Source organism: Patella vulgata, chromosome 3, assembly GCF_932274485.2.
Source record: "Patella vulgata chromosome 3, xgPatVulg1.2, whole genome shotgun sequence".
NCBI classification, from domain to species: Eukaryota; Metazoa; Mollusca; class Gastropoda; family Patellidae; genus Patella; species Patella vulgata.
In genome coordinates, this window is record NC_065881.2 from 85685562 (window position 1) to 85697951 (window position 12390).

General features: G+C 35.5%; 1 protein-coding gene across 1 annotated transcript in view; it reads right to left on the reverse strand.

Annotated features, from left to right (window-relative positions):
- Positions 1-362: 362 nt before the first annotated feature.
- LOC126816454 (deoxynucleoside triphosphate triphosphohydrolase SAMHD1) overlaps positions 363-12390 on the reverse strand; it is a 49469-nt gene continuing 37441 nt past the window's right edge. Inside the window, exons 11-17 of the mRNA XM_050543045.2 lie at positions 12080-12142; positions 11024-11216; positions 9410-9481; positions 7682-7786; positions 6006-6140; positions 5624-5665; positions 363-3170 (exon numbers count right to left, since the gene is read on the reverse strand). Coding sequence (XP_050399002.1) covers positions 3141-3170; positions 5624-5665; positions 6006-6140; positions 7682-7786; positions 9410-9481; positions 11024-11216; positions 12080-12142 — 640 coding nt within the window. The 3' untranslated portion in view covers positions 363-3140. The remainder of the gene's footprint in view (positions 3171-5623; positions 5666-6005; positions 6141-7681; positions 7787-9409; positions 9482-11023; positions 11217-12079; positions 12143-12390) is intronic.

The window sequence follows — 12390 nt, forward strand, 5'->3', positions numbered from 1 at the left end:
AATCCAAGATGGCTGACATTTGCCTAATCAATGTACAAGAAAACCCTAAACGGATATACCCGGTGTATTCCTCCCAGAACAAACTTGGCCATTAGGCACCGGTCACAGACTTTGCCCGGTACAAATGATCACACAACGTATATATACAGGTCTGGTCATTACCATTAAGCAACTGTCACAGACTTTGCCGGACAAAAATTATCGCACAACGGTTATATTAGAATATATATGTTGTGTGACAATTTGTGTCTTACCAAGTTTGGGACGCTTATGTCCAGATTTGACACAGATCTGCAATGTCTTGACCGACGCTGAACCAATTTTCTTTCCATACTGGTCTTAACGAAAGAAAACAAATACAATTAAAGCATGAGAAGGCTATTTTATTTATCATGAAATAGAACAAACACAAATTTATAAAACATTCAAGAAAACGTGAATTCCAGGATACAGAATATTAAAAGATTTAGAGACAATATTATCAAAAGAGAGAGAGAGAGAGAGAAGAGAGAGAGAAAGAGAGAGAGAGGGGGGTTTAACGTCCACTCGACACAAACAAGGTCATTTCGGGACTAACATATGGTTCAATTTTATTTCAATAATTCGCTTGCGCGCAGGGGTTTTTAGCAGTGGGAGGAAACCGGGGGACCCGGAGAAAACCCACGAGATTGGACAGGCGATCATACTCCTTGTCACGTACAACCGTGGATTCAAAACCACGCCAGTTGACTCAATGACAGACTTTATGATACAACGCGCACATGCTAACCATTCAGCCATGCAATCCCCCTATTATTAATAGATTTATTGACAATTATTATTAAAAGATTATACAATCAAACTTCAACAAGCAACTAATATTTCTGTCATCTGAGAAATATCAGGCTTGTGCGACGTTGCCTTACATAAGCTGGTGATATGGGTGCCCATTGTTCGAGTGGAATCCATCATTACACAGTGGTTCCCGACAGTTAAATGGAGTACCAAGCACATCACCGATCCGAACAGTACAATTTGATGGATAAATGCCGACGTTCTTAAAACCTTGATGAGAAACATACTATTTCTGTCTTATTGTCAAAATATTCCGTTCGAAACAACGCGAGTGACGTAGTCACGAGTTGTTGTTTCAATATATTACGCAATGTCTTAAGCTCGAGACCATTAAACGACTTAAAATACAGACACTCGCATGGACTTTGCACTGAAATACGTCACACGGGTCAAAAATTTTACCTAGTTTAAAGAATGTACGCTTGGCACATTGCCGTACCATTATTTGAAATAATGATACGCTAACATCAAAGGATGACGTCACATCTGTATTTTAAGTATTGTTTAATGGTCGAGAGCGAGACATTAAGTAATATATTGTAACAACATGAGGGCCGTAGGCCCGAATGTTTTTACAATATATTACGCAATGTCGTAAGCTCGAGACCATTAAACATCTTAAAATACTGACACTCAGCACGAGCTTTTACGTCACATTAGTCCAATATCTCACTGGTTTGAATAAAGTACTATTGGCAAGTTGCCCGTACGATTATTTGAAATAATGGTACGCCAACATCAAAGGGTGACGTCACATCTGTATTTTAATAGCTATTAATAAACACCTTTAACTTATTTTCGGTAAAAACACCACGTACCTAAAACATTCTGAGAAAATCTTGTGTAATGTGATACCACACAGGCATATAGGGGGTCTGAGAAGAAACTTTTTAAATAAATAGGAACCACAGACCAAAACACTCTATCAAAATTATTCTAAGTCGAAAATCGTGTCGAATGCATTTATTTTTATAAGTTCAATATCATGTGGAACTCTTATGGTGAATAATTCGAGACAAATTCCGCCAAACCTTGCCATAAATGTGTCGCACAGAAATCATCGCTTACCATATAAGGTATTGCTTACTAAGAAAATATGTGTAAATGGTGACGTAGGCCAACAATTGACATAATAATCGGAAGTGGGCTATGCCTTTATATGGGTAATTAATTTATAAATACCATTTTATAAATAAAAAAAATATGTTTAGATATCATGAACTATTCTTATCACGAACATTTCGATTTCGTTTTCTATTGTACAAACGAAGGCAGGTACTGAAGCCGGCACGGAAATTAAATATGAAAAATAGAGAGAACCACATAATATTGTGAACTATTCATCAACATTATTCAGAACCCTAATTGCTACACAACATAATAAATGATTATGTCTATTTGAATTCCACTAAAGTGAATGGGAGCCTATTGATCTTATTTCCTGAAGCGGACGACGAATTCTGGTGATGTAATTCTGGGCTCGGTTAACTCCAACCAAAAATGTCCGACGTGCAAAATTTTGAAATAGCATCCCTGTTATTAACTATCACACCGTCTTCATTAGCCCAGTCGGAGCAAAACACTAGGACGTTAAACCCCATTTCATTTCATTTCATATTCTCATCTATCATGAGCAAATGAATTGTCCACACTACTGACACTATAGATCATTCATTCTTGATAATTGTGTACCGTGCAGTCTTGTACAGTTGTAAATTGTCCACAGATGTGCCCCCTTAATGTGTTCCTTGCCATTAATGTATACATTATGGAAGCGCTGGCAGTTCACATTATAATAGTTAAAAACTAGATAATGTAAAGGCAATTTGCTGAAAATTTTAGTCAAATTGATCTACTCTGAACCGAGATTTTAGCGAATGAACTTTGAGGGTAAACTTACTTATTAAACTGTAATATAATAAATATATACTAAAACTGTGATACAATAAATAAATACTAAAACTGTGATACAATAAATAGATACTAACACTGTGATACAATAAATAGATACTAACACTCTGATACAATAAATAGATTTTAAAACTGTAATTCAATAAATATATACTAAAACTGTGATACAATAAATAGATTTTAAACTCTCAAGCAAATAACTTAAAAGAAATAAATTAAAAAATACAAGATATGATTAAAAAAAAACACACATCACACAAAATAAATACTAAAACTGTAAAACAATAAATAGATTTTAAACTCTCAAGCAAATAATTTAAAAGAAATAAATTAAAAAAACACACACACAAAAATGTCTCAAGTCCATATCATCTTTTTCTTTAAATCTGTCATCTTTATTCTGTGCTGGATCTCTCTGTGAGGGTCTAAACCAAAAACAAGAAAATGTTCATCTATTATTGTAAAATAAATTGATATATGATATATTATGGATCCTTGTTAGGTTTCCTTTGCTAGAGGTACAGGACACAGGGTCTAACATGGAGCAATGTCTAGTCATTTAGGGATAATTGACGAGCATATAAAAGAACCCTGGACAGTTGACATTCAATGAAGTGTTGAAATATGATGAGGAGTAGGCGAAAACTCCACTGCCAAGGCACAATTACCCTCATAGCACACTGCATGGCAAATGCTAGTTCCTTTAGGAACTGTCTCTGAGCGGACGATGTCCACTGACAGTTCCTGTCGAGCCTTATATAGCTGCAATATGAAAATACGGTAAAATACCGCTTTTCCCCACCTGTGTTCTCAGGCTGTTTTAGAACACTAACCTTCTATTTTTCACCGTGATTCTTTATTTTCCACCAAAAGGAATCATTTATCAATATATTTGACACAAATTTTTAATTATTCAACACAATTTTCAAGTAGAATTTAGCGATGAAATAAACATGCGGTTTGCGCATGTCCGGGTCTCGTAATGGCCGTCAGATCGGCCGTCAGATCAAACGTATTTTGTGTATGTTTTTAATCGCAGAATTCTACTTGAAAATAGTGTTGAATCATTATAAATGTGTGTCGGCTGTGGCAAGAAATGATTCCTTTGGCGAATAAATTAGAATAAAGGTGAAAAATAGTAGGTAAGGATTCCAAAATAGCCTTAGAACAGAGGAGGGGAAGAGCGGTATTTTCATATTGCAGCTATATAAGCATAGGCGTACGGGGAAATTTTTGACTGGGGGCGGTGGTGGTTGGTGCCCAAAAAATGTAGTTAGGTTCTTAGTATGTTACATAATAATAATAAATTCGCTATTAAATTGGACACATTCAAGAACACAATATCTTTTTTTATACAACTTTTACAAAGTACAATTGTGTGCCCAAATTTTCCCAGCATTTGGTGCCCAAAATGGGGGGGGGGGGGGGCGGCGGCCCCCCCCCCCCAGCCCCCCAGATCGTACGCCTATGTATATAAGGCTCGATAGGAACTGTCAGTGGACATCGTCCGCTCAGGGACAGTTCCTAAAGGAACTAGGCAAATGTCTGTCTTCATTAGACCGACTGGCACAGAAAGGTAGAACGTTAAGCCCCATTTTATTGTCGTGGCCCCGTCCGTCTGCACGTACGTAAGTACGTCCGTCGTCCACAATTCCTTGTGAACATTCTACATTTATCATCTGATTGTTTTGAATATTGTTATATATGTTGTTTACACAAGTGAGATGAAGAAGCTTATTTAATTTCAATAATTTCCGTTAATTTCTTCTTGAGTTATCGCTCTTGTTTCACTGTGTTGCACCTTGTAAACGCTCTAACGACAAAAGTTTTTTTTAACCAATCTGAATGAAATTTATATGCATCAATTCAATTTCAGCAATATCAGTTAATTTGTTCTAGAGTTATGGCCCGTGTGTCACTAATGACAAGGGTTATCATGTGATCTGTTGAATTTCAATAATTTCTGTAAATTATTTCCAGAGATGAGGCCCTTTTTTCGGGTTGCAGACATTGTGAACGCCCAAAGTGATCTGTACGAAATTGTCTTACCTACACAAGAATAAATATGCGACAACCGGTGTCGACCATGCGGACGATTTGACTGTCGTGTGCCTATGTTTCACTGCCTGCAAACTATCTTTTCATTTAGGAGCATTTATATACAGGGGTCTTCTTTAGACCGATTGGCACAGAAAAGGAAGTTCAATCTGATTTCATTTTTCATTAAGGTGAATTTACATACAGGAGTCTTGGTTCTTGTACCCTCTCCAGAACACCCGATTCCGCTTCTTATTAACTTGTGTAGATCACACACAAGTAGCTAATAATTTTTGCTATTACAAAATGATGCGAAAAATTGTTTTTATGGAAAATTGTAAAAATTTGCTATGAAGAAGAAAATTATTATTCTAACATGATCATCAAATTTGATATTAAAAAGTAAATTTGTTATTATACAAGGCGAAAATTATTATTATACAATGTGAACATTGTTTTCATACCATGTGAACATTGTTTTCATACAATGTGAACATTGTTTTTATACAATGTGAACATTGTTACTATACAATGTGAACATTGTTACTATACAATGTGAACATGTTGTTATGTGAACATTTTGTTTTTATAAGATGTGAAAAATTTGTTATTATAAAATAATCTAAAACATTTTAAATTGATATGATAATACCTTTTTGGTATTATACAATGTGAACATTGTTATTATACAATGTGAAAATTGTTATTATACAATGTGAAAATTGTTATTATACAATGTAAAAATTATTATACAATGTAAAAGTTGTTATTATACAATGTGCAAATTGTTATGTGAACATTTTGTTTTTATAAGATGTGAAAAATTTATTTTTATGAATACCTTTTGGGTAACTTCCTGGAATCTGAATCCCCCTCTGATACCCTGAAAAATAAAGTAAATTTTAATTTGTTACACAAAATACAGATTATATCTTCTTGTACCACAAACAAATTGAAAGCAAGGCCGCACCTTCCGGAGAAAGTTTCTTGCCTAACACCGGGATAGAACCCCGGGAACATTCTATTTAGTGAGTCTGTGCCTTACTCATTGGACCAACGCGGTTTACTCACATACAAACAATTCCAGAATAAAGGATCGTTTTTCTTCGTGTAAATTCTGTGAAACTGAGTTTATCCGAATCTTGCAGATTTGATTTAATGATTCGTCCATCCAGAGAATTTTGCCCAGATAGCAACATCAATACAATACAATAAACAACTACCTCAGGCTTCACGCCTTTGTCATCACACCATTGTTCAAAAGCTGATTTGGCCGCCTCTATGATTTTTGGTCTACTATCCGTGCAGAAGATACGAATCATATCTACTTGAAAATGCTTTGGAAGCATCTGGGGGCCCTGGAAAGAAATGAAAAAAATAAAAAATAAAATGGGGTTTCAAGATCTACTCGTTTGCGCCAAGTGGGCAAATGAAGACCCAAATACGGCATGTGGTGTGCTGGAAGTGAATATTTGTTGGACAGCAGCGCTCCCGTCAAAAGGAAACACCTAGTAACTGACATTTTTCTTATTTTGAGAAAACAAAGGAAAACGTAATGAATGAATATTAAACCCCAGCTTATCCATTGATTTGACTATTGAGTTACTAAGTTTTTCTGTGGCATACTAGGCAAATGAAGGAAGTTGCTAGGTTGTGTCATGGGTTTAACTGCTTACAAAATCAAAAGATTGGAATATCTAGTACAACAACAGGGAGCACATACCCTAGTAACTACAAATTTGGTCCTAAAGTGAGTTACTAGGTTTTGACTTTTGACGGGAAAGCGTTTCCGATTACTCTTTATCGAATGCCAAATTTCAGGGTTCTTTTATGTGCACGCCAATGTTTAGACTGGACCTCGGTTGTTCGTTGCATCCAAGCAATTCGACACTGTCCTTGCCAGTCACCCCTGTCCGCCACCAATAACAAGGGGAAACTACACTGAAAATCTCAATTAACGTTTTCAGTGAACACCAGGATCGAGTCTGGGACCTCCTGGTTAGTGTGTCATCGTGACTTCTATTGAATCCACTTTGACAAATTTGATGAGAAAGAAATGGGGTTTAATGTCCTCTCGAAACAAACCGGTTCGTTTTGGGACTAACATATGGTGCAATTTTTATTTTCATAATGCACTTTCTCGCATTGGTCTTTTTTAACTCATATTTTCATTTTAAATCGAGAACCTCAACCAGATTCATGTTCCCTTGACAGTTAAGCACATTTTGATTGAGTGCACGCATTTCAAGGATATTAGATCGAATTTTTACCGTTGTCAGTCATTACATCACATGTTTGCCCAACCGGGTTTATATGGTAAAGTATTAGGCTTTTTAAAAGAGACAGGATTTTATCATAAATTTAAATTGTATATATAAATATCATTTCATTTTGGGATTAAATATTTATATGCATCAAAGTTGTATTTTATTTTTAATTTTACTAACTGTGATATTGTTTTTATTTATGTATATAATGTTTTTCTGTGATAATAATATAGCCTGTCTCGTAATATTCACCATATGTTTGGCGCAATATAGCCGAATTGGAGCTGACGTGCCATAAAAACACATTTCATTCATTCATTCATTCATTCATTCATAACGTGGACCCGAATACAACTCCATAGGTTGTGAAGGTTTTAGGGGGGCACAGTCTACAGTAGGTATTTTAGAGCTATGGTCGACAACTTTTTTTCCGGGGGGATGGGGGGGGGCAAAACATTTTTTCAGGGTTGCATTGCCCCCCATCCCCCTGGCTACAGGCCTGCTTATAGCCCTGGTGTAGACACGTCTCGCCCCTGATGCAAAATGACATTTTAGCCCCTTATACAAAAGTTATATAATATATACACAGAAAATAAATCAACATTAAATTGTAAACAATCGTAAAATCCCACCTGTTCTGGGCAGAGTTCTAAACATACATTAGGTTTGTCTTTCGAGTAAAATCGGGTATGGCTAACTGGATCTTGACTTTTCATACCATAGTCATAATGAACACGCTGAAATAATGAACGATATATTTAAATTGTATCAGTATGATTGGTTGTCAGGTAATACAGCTAAGTCGTCAGAGAGGTCACACAGGTTGTCACATTCTTATTCTTTGTACAATTTGGTCATACCGGCCACACATTTTGGTCATAACGGTTTATGTAATATTTCTTACTCATTATCAACTTTGTACACCAGAGGCGGAATGCCGTCGGAATGAAAAGTCTTTGTATATTCCTTGATATTCGAAGTGTATTGTAAATATTCTGACTGCTTGTTTTGCGCATGATCGCCATATTCGAGATGCATTCGAAGGATAAAAATATCGAACGACATTCGAATTTTATTCTAAATGCACCCTGACTGTATTCTATAGATTCTTACAGCATTCCATCAGCATTTCGTGACTTACACATAGTTCAATTTTTTTTATTTCTATAATTCGCTTGCGCGTAGGGGTCTTTAGCAGTGGGAGGACCCGGAGAAAACCCACGAGGTTGGACAGGCGACCCTACTTATTGTCACGTACAACCGGGGATTCGAAACCCCGCCAGTTGACTCAATGACAGGCCGTATGATACAGCACGTACGTGTTTACCATTCGGCCATCCACCCTCCCATTCGAGGGAGATTCAAAACAGCAAGTCACTTCACATCATGCCAGAATGTCTGGAAAGCGCCTCAAATGAATACTTACTTTCTGAACCGTCGTAAGTTTTAAACGGATTTCTTCGATTATGAACACACTATGAATAAGCTATTGCTCTCGAACCCAGTAATGAGTTTGAGCGTTTACAAACATAAACACGCCCGTAGTCCGTTATTGTGTTTCTCTTTTGAAGAGTTATTTTATGTTTTAAATACATTTTAATAAAGACGATAAACGATGTTTAGACATCCCGAACTGTAAATGTTAGCCACAAAGTTGACTACAATTGACAGGGGTGTAGGGCCTAATATAAATTATTAAAATATATATAATATACAGGGTATTTACAAATCTGGAGTGATGATGATGTGAAAAGCAATACTATATTTACGAATATTCGTGTAATCGGTGACAAATTCATTGTGAATAAAATTTAGTACACTGGCAATCAATTGTTTCCAAATTAATGTTATTGTCTTCAGTTGCTATTTTGTTGCCCAAACTCAAACGATCGGAAAGGTCGCGCGTTGTTGTGATTGCAACACACGTGATTGTCAAAATTTGTCAACCATTGCCCCCTTCAACATATTAAGAATGCTTAGCTCATCACGTGACATGTATAATGTTGTAATGAACACAGCCGAAAATACAAGCAAAAACATTCACTTTTCAAGAGAGAACTTCTTTTGCCGTTGGGATATTGAATTGTACATTGGATGTTATTCAACCGGGGGTGATTTCAAACACATAGGCAAGTTTTTAATAACAATTATTTAGTAGTTTGTTCACAATCGAAGAAATCCGTTTCAAATTTACCACGGTTCAGACAGTAAGTATTCGAATGACATTATTACAAAGCTATTAATTTGAAATAAAGATAAATGGCTAGTACTGTGATATGGGCACGCACAGCATCTTCAGGAATAACTTTTAAAAATATTTCAACACATAATTAAATTGATAAAACTATAAATAAACTAACCGACAATTTGAGACATTCAGGTTCTAATTTAGCGAATTTAGCGATTTCTTTTGGCACTTCCTTCTCCTTTTCCTGTCAAATAAAATTGTTAGTTGTAATGATCAAACAAATATTAGAATAGTTTTGTTTATCAAGGTTATTTAAACTGATTTCGTAGAGATTATTATTCGATGTGAATTAAAACTAAGGCCAAATAAACCAATTTTCTGTTTCTCAGTCTTGCCCCACTAAAAGTATCTAACTCAATATCATCCAAAATCTTCGACACTGAAAAGACGATTTTTTTGTCAATTTAAATCAACATTGGTGTTTTGATCTTACCGGGAAATGATGGGCTTCTGATATCCAATATTTAAGACAAAATAAACAGTTTAGCATTGGTACGCGAATCGTGTACCATAATGCGTTTCGGTGCCATTTGTAACAAGGGGCTCGAAGAACGAGACTAGAGATATTCCACAAGTCATGTCAAACGATGACGTCATATTCTTATCTGGAGAGCATGCCCAATAAATATTATCGGTGTAGACTGCAATAACTAGACGCTAGAGACTGCCGTTCGGTTGAGACTTCTGGTGTATTTCGCCGCATATAACTGATTTGAAATTAGAGTAAAAACGGTAACGATTGAATGTAAATTAGTTTATATACATTCATATTACATTATTATATGCGTTGTGACCCATTTGTGTTAATATCTAGGTCCCAAATATTAGCGACTTAGCTCCTTTAAACATACATTATGCAAGAGCTAAATCTGTCTATTGCAGATCTTTTTTTAGGCGTGAAATGTTATCTAAATTATTAATTAGACATTAATTAACTTATCTACACCATAATCAGCTCTCGATGGCATCGCTAGCCTGTGATGTTTATTGGATTAGGTTCCGATTTGCTGTTCGACTTCCATTCATAATTAAATAAAAAATGGATAATCGAGACTATGTTTTTTATCTGACAGACTTCAGTAATGATGACCGAGGCTAGCTCCAATATTCAATCGCTAAAATCTTGGTTCCGAGTGGATAAATTTGACTGAAATTTTCAGCAAATTATCTGTTTTTTAACTATTATAAAGAGAACTGCCAGCTCTTTATCTAATCTCCCTGACCTTAAGGCATGATTTTTCGTACAACCATGGGCCATAATCCATCATGGCAAAATCGAAAGGAACCATGTTTTTGAAATATAAACCTATAGTTTCAAGTTTCATCAAAAATTCTGACCTCTAGACGGACCTCAAGTTAAAAACGTGATTTGTCGTAGAATCGGTGGACATATTTCATGACGTTCCAGTCCTATACATTCTAATATCGAAGAAAAGTTTCATCAAAATGGCCTGTAGTCTGTCCACAAATAAAATGTTAACGGCCGGACAATATACGTCCACATTAAATATAATAAGATAAATGTAGTGCATTAAAACGTGGTGTTTATGAGAAGTCATATCCATTTTTGTATGGCATAACAGAACTTGATTGTTGTTGTTTTGTGGTTGTTTACTATTATTAAATCAAGGAGAAATCTACAAAAGTAAACAAAACATTATAATATTGATTTGAATGATGTGTAGCCTCTAGTAATCTGATACAACAGTTCTTTTAAACGTTTCACCTTATCTAGATGTTCGGGACGCTGCGCCGCGCCAACACATTTGTATAACTGACGTTTCTGGATTCTATCAATCAGATCTCTGGCACCTTGTAACTCTGGTTCTGTCGACCACATTATTCGCTGAAAGATTGTATCATCCAGTTTCTTATACGCCTTTATATCGTCTATACATTCATGCAATTGTCGTGGTGGACTGAAAAAAATTTTAGACCATGAAGAATGTGCATCCTTCTTTTAATGAATAATTTTAATAGAATGGAGAGAGAGAGAGAGCGAAAGAGAGAGATAGAGAGAGAGAGATTTTGGCATGTATCAAAACTTGACTTCCTGGATTATGGCAACTGATTGTACGGAAAATCACATTTTTAACTTGTGGAAGCAAATTAATATAAGCCTACTTGGCTTGTTTCTGTATCCCATTCTTTATGCTTTTATATTGTATATTTTTCTCGAAATAAATACTGTTTTAAACCAATCCAAAGATCTCGGTTCCTGTCAATATTCGCGTGTATCGGACTGTAACGTGTTGGATTATGGCCCCTGATTGAACGTCCACTCGACAAAACCTATGCCATTTCAGGACTTACATATGGTTCAATTTTATTTCAATGATCCGTTTGTGCCTAGCGGAGGACGCGGGGAAATCCCGCGAGGTTGAACAGGCGATCTACTCCTTGTCACTAGATACCCCCCCCCCCATTTAAATGACAAGCCCATCATCAACTAGGTCTTCGAATAACTCTCTAGTTCATTGGATGACTGTAATATTAATTGAATTAGAACACATACACCATTTAATCAGTTAACGCATTAATCGAGACTTCGTTTATTATCGTAGCAATGACAACCACGACTACGCTATTCCTATCAATATTCATAACTTCGTTCATAATGAAGTAATTTGAATGAAATTTTCAATATATTCATTTACCATTATCTAATTGTAAACTATCATAGCAAGTATAAACTATTTAAATCTTACATAATGCATATACTTACTTATTTTCACCGACAAATTTATACAATTTATCTTTACAGAAATATAAATATACTTACTCATTTGTATCGAGAAATGGAAAGGTTTCACATTTATCAGCTATTATCAATGCATCTACAATCCTAGTTGAAATAGAAAAAAACCCAACAAATTATTATTACCATAACAACAGATTATTATCACCATAACAACAGATTATTATCACCATAACAACAGATTATTATCACCATAGCAACAGATCATTATCACCATAACAACAGATCATTATCACCATAGCAACAGATCATTATCACCAAAACAACAGATCATTATCGCCATAACAACAGATCATTATCACCATAACAACAGATCATTATCACCATAACAACAG